Source organism: Nilaparvata lugens, unplaced genomic scaffold (genome assembly GCF_014356525.2).
Source record: "Nilaparvata lugens isolate BPH unplaced genomic scaffold, ASM1435652v1 scaffold2807, whole genome shotgun sequence".
NCBI lineage: Eukaryota > Metazoa > Arthropoda > Insecta > Hemiptera > Delphacidae > Nilaparvata > Nilaparvata lugens.
The window spans coordinates 25,001-30,567 of record NW_024090348.1 but is presented as its reverse complement, the minus strand read 5'-3'; the positions used below and the strand labels follow the sequence as shown (position 1 = coordinate 30,567).

The following is a 5,567-nucleotide window of genomic DNA, read 5'->3' as shown; positions in this document are numbered from 1 at the left end:
AGTAGGAGAGTCATTGATAACTTTACTAACTGAGTCATTAATAGTTAGAATCTGTGCCCTACGTGAAAGGTAACTATCAAATAATTTTAATGTAGTTCCTCTGATCCCAACCCTTTCTAGTTTACATAATAGGCGCTCATGAGATACTGTATCATAGGCCTTGGCCAAATCAATAAAGATAGCATGAGTTTTCTTTCCTTTATTTAAATGATCTGCCACAGCGTTCGAGAACTGAATTAAAGCATCGTTAGTACTCTTATTATTTTGAAATCCAAATTGATGATCTTCAATTATCTTATGTGACTCTAAGAATTCCACAATTTGTCTTTTTATTAGCTTCTCCATTATTTTAGTTAATGAACTCACCATACTAATTGGTCTATAGTTTTCCGGTAGCTTCTTATCACCTGACTTAAAGAGAGGTTTTATCTTGGCTATTTTAAATAAAGATGGAAAAATACCCTCCTTAAAACATCTATTTACAATAAAAGTGAGTGGTTCAGAGACAAAGTCGGCTATTTCCTTTAGAGTTTTACTTTTGATACCGTCAATACCCGGACTGGTGTTATTCTTTAGACTAAGTATTGCGTTTTTTACTTCAGTTTCATTTACAGGTCTTAATGAAAATGAGTCATTCAATCTTGAGTTGTCTTTCTTGTATTCAAATTGAAATAAGGACTGGTTGTTGTCATATTTAGGTATTTTATCTGCATGAGTTTTTCCAACATTTACAAAATATTCATTCAATTCGTGAGCTTTTAATTGTATGTCATCATCTGAGTTTCCTTTCTTATTCAGAAGTTCATTAATATGGGACCATAGTTTCTTAGTATTATTTCCGCACTCATTGATTCTATTTTTGTAATAATCATACTTTGTTTTATATATCAAATTATTTAAGAGATTCCTGTGAGTCTTAAATTGATTTTTCAAAACGGTGTTAAATGGTTCCTTTTTCAATCGCCTAGCAATTTTATCTCGTTTATTAATAGATTCAATCAGCCCCTGTGTAATCCATGGTTTAAGCGGTTTCTTCTTATGTCTCAATTTTATCTCGGTTGTAGAAAGGTGTATATAATGTGTAAGTGTATTAGTAAATTTTTCAACCATTGGATCAATATTTGTGTATATGGCATTATCATCATACAGAGCTTTCCATTCTTCTTGATTCAGATATTCTTTAAGTTTACTCATATTAATTTTAGTAAGTTTAGCTAATGACTGTGACGGGGATTTTGAGGATGTTATACCATCAACTTTTAAGTGAAGTGTGGTCGCAAAGTGATCAGTGATGTTTGTTTTAAAGATATTAGCGGCTTTCGGTTCGATTAAACTTGGTTTGCTTCTGAGAAATATATGATCAATACAAGAGTGTTTATTATCGGATATTCTAGTTGGCTTGTTAATTAGTGAACTAAATCCATTACAATTCATTACACTTATATACTCGAGTACTTCATTATCCATGCTCAACAAGTCAATATTTATGTCTCCAATAACTACAATATCTTTATCATTAGGAAGCGTATTCAAATAATTATTTAAGCTATTGTTAAAGCGTATTGTTAAATAGTGTTACTATTAGGGGACCTATATATTGCAATGATTTGTATAATCAAACCCTTATCTAATTCGATCACTACACTCAGCGCATTAGCTTCCTCCAATTCACACTCCACCACATTTACATTATATTTATTTTTTACAAACATGCAAAGACTATCACATTTGTTCAATTTTGTTTGCCTATTAAATAGTTTATATCCATCCATATAGGAATCAATAGGTTTATTACCAGAATACCAAGTTTCCGTAAGAATTATAATGTCGAATGACAATTTAAAGTTATTGAGACATACAGTAAACACATCAAAATTTTTATAAATACTTCGAATATTCATGTGCAGAAGATTCAGGTAGTTTATAGAACTTAATCCATCAGTACAGTGTAGATTGTAATTCATATAATCGTCTATTACTCCTGTCGCATACACATCCTCTCCTAAAGCCTCACACAATTCGTTAAAACTGTTCATATTTATAGAAAATTAAACTATGAGTATTATCTGAATAAGTTTATATTTCCTGGTTTACCTCATTGTTGGAAAACTCTTGTAGGTGATTCACATTCAGGTTTACTTCATTGTTGGAGAACTCTTGTAGGTGATTCACATTCAGGATTCTTATCGCTCTGGTGTTTTCATCCCTTCTAATGTAGATTTTTCCACCTCTCGTCCATGCAAACTTGAAATTGTTCTTCTTTATAAACTGTTTGGTCTCGTACAGTAGTTTCTTATTATGTGGGGATAAATTCTCGTTTATGAACACTGGGACATCAGTAAGATTATTATTTATACTAGTTGAACGGAAGTTGGCTTTTGGATCATTCTTAGACTTTTTTATTTCTTCGCGATGCTCTTTAAAGCAGCTTATCCAATTGTCCTTGGTCACCCTACTATGAAAAGATATAATTATAGGAGGTATCCCATGTTTACCCAAAGCAAGGCGATGTGCGGCATTGATGTCTTCCTTCCGATATTCAATTTTTAATGCCCTAGCGGTTGAGTCTATAATTTCGTATATATTTTCATTCTTTGTTAAAGGCACACCATGTATTTCAATATTGTTCCTACGCGTATATTGTTCCAATTCGCATAATCTAGATTGCACTTCACTTAAATTCATCTGAAGAATGGCATTAGTTTTTTTCAATTCCACATGTTCCTTTTTAAAAGTTTCAATTGTACGCGTATAATCATCAATCTTAGCCGAGAACATATCTACCGATTTCCCGAATTCCACCATGTTAGTATTCATCTTATTTAGTTCTTCTCTAAGAGATTGCACCTCCAGGCCCATACTGCTTCTTATTTCTTCCCTTATAATGTTTTTGATTTCTGCTTATATTTGCTCATCCATTTTTTTAGTGCACTGTTTACCACCAGCTTTGCAGACTGAACACTTCCACTTTGCTTTATTTTCTTTCGATAATTTTTTAAAATTAGTTTCACTTATATTAGCACAACTGTAGTGATATATTGATTTACAATCAGCACAACGAAGCGAAACTTTTCCCTCACCCACAATATTATTGCAACTTGAACAAGCACATTTTTGCATTATTATTGAAGAATTTATTCATCGAAATCGTATAACTCACTTTATTGACAGTGACAATGACTAGTGTTCTTATCTGAAGCGATAACAGCAGGACAGCAACCGAAAAACAACCGACCGGCTCGACAGTCGAGCTGCTAGTATTATAATTGATGTTTATAATTTATATACATATAATTATTTAATTTATCAATGGAATTAATCAAGCTGAATTCAGAATTTGATTTATTTTTAATGAATATTATATTTCATTTACCTATTATGTAGATGAAAATAATATATACGTAATTAATAGAATGGAACATAATTTTAAGATGACTACATAATTTCTAGGATCATCAAGTAATTAAATTTTACAAATAAATTGGGGTTCATAACTTAAACATTTCAGTTCAAGAATTAAACTCTAGGCTACACAAATTTTTATCAAATAGAAATATACCTATACTAGCTGCGTGGCTAGTAAAGTCTCATTCAAATTATTATAAACAGTAAATCAAGAATAGTAAGTAATGTTCAATATGATAGAATTTATAAAGACCGTAAAAAAATCGTAAGTCCAGAAATCTATGGTATAAAATTCTGCTACAGACCTAATAGGTAGGTACTCACCAAGCACTTTTAAAAAACTGAAGGCAAAGCCCAAAATTGTATCATATTAAAAAAAATTTCATTTTCCATGTAGTCTTATTTATTGTTTAATTTAAAGGTTTTTCTATAATTTTAATTGATAAGATTGGTTAGCGCGTGTGCTATTTTTAAAAGAATATCTTATAAAGTTAATATCAGTTGCTTTTCTTTATCAAAATGATGGATTTACTTATTCATGCACAAGAAACCATAGAATTAGCCTATTATTCCCTTATCTACAAAGCAAAACTCTCATAAAGTTTTCTTTTTAATCTGTTATAATTATTTTATAGAAGATTAGCTTCACAATGTTATTTTCTAGACCATTCACAAATATAACTTGAAACAAACATTATAAAATAATTTATAGAAACTGATTTTTAAACAATAATAAAAAACTTAGTTGCGGTAGGCTATTATTTTTTCAAATACAAAACACAATAGGCTACTTAGCTTATCAGGACAAATATATTTATCAATTCTTTGTAGATTAGGCCTACGTATTTTAGCTCTTGATAAAGTATTTTGTTAACACTGAAACATCTCTTGGATACTTTATAAGTTAGGCTTTTGATGTACAAAAACGGTCATTATCAAGAACGGTATGTTTGATTCAGCACTTACATAAACTAGAAACTAAACCAAACTTCTTAATTCGACGGCAATTTTTCACTGAGATTTTTGGTGAATTGTTCGGCATCCGACTTGTTGCGGTCTTTGATGTAGTCTTCATTTAATGTAGAGGTGCTCTGCATCAGGGTTGTCAATAAGAGCGACCGACGACTGAGTCGATGATCTGCGACAATCTGGTGGCCGGCTTCCAGTTGTCTGTCAGGCCTTATAATCGACAAACACACGTTGCCGTTCTCATCGACATTTGGGTGATAGATTTTCGTCTTGAAAATTAATTGCGGAGGCTTAAAAGGATACTCAGCTGGAAACGTTATCTCAATCCGAAAAGCTGCCAAGTTGAATGGATGAGTGGCCGGAATGACCGGAATGAACAGACCTTGCAGTGAAGACATATTCATCTCGTCCATTTCAATGTCCTGAAACTGTTTTGTATTTGAAGATTTAATATCCATTACTTCTTTCTGCAATCTTCTTTTGGAAGCCATATAGAAACTTATTTTTTTCTGTGTTTATTTTCAATACTTGGTAGAAATTATAATAACTTTACAAATTGAAACATGTGTTCAAGCTTTTAGCACGCTCACTGCACAACAATGAAAGAAATGCCACGTGTTTAATATGATCAAAGAGTCTACAGGAAAAATCTGGTGTGGCACACTCACACAACTTTCCTTGCCGTTATGAAAATTGATCACCTGACGCTAGTGTTCTCGCGCATCTCAAGTCTACTATTCAAAGATATGAGACAGCTGGTGATAGGTCAATAACGCTGGAGACACACGAGATCTGCTATCTCTTCGTAGTGAATGATTTAATTGAAACAACAGTTGCCAACAGTTTGCAATTTAATAATCACATCTTCTCGTATTTCAAGCTTCAATTTTAGATGGAAATGCTACTGGACATTAATTGCAGAGTTCATGCTCAATCTTTTTCACTTGAAATTTTTTGTTTCAATTGTATATGAAGGCTGATAATTGAGAATCTAAAATCAAACTTTGCATAGATGGAGCAAAGCTCCTGAAATTTTTACAGATATAGGACTTGTTAAAGTTGATAGAGCTTATCAATGACTATTTCGGGTATGAATTTGATCAAAATCGTTGAAGCCGTTTTCGAGAAAATCGCGAAAAACCCTGTTTTTGACAACATTTTCGCCATTTTAACCGCCATCTTGGATTGCATTT

The 5,567-nt window shown here is 32.1% G+C and overlaps 1 protein-coding gene across 1 annotated transcript; it reads right to left on the bottom strand.

The window, feature by feature from the left end:
• Window positions 1-4,164: 4,164 nt before the first annotated feature.
• LOC120355559 (ubiquitin-conjugating enzyme E2 L3-like) lies at window positions 4,165-4,953 on the bottom strand. Its single transcript, XM_039444108.1, is given in 4 exon segments — window positions 4,165-4,491; window positions 4,493-4,536; window positions 4,538-4,582; window positions 4,584-4,953. Coding segments are annotated over 4 exon segments (465 nt in total). The 5' UTR covers window positions 4,866-4,953; the 3' UTR covers window positions 4,165-4,397.
• Between the last annotated feature and the right edge of the window lie 614 nt (window positions 4,954-5,567).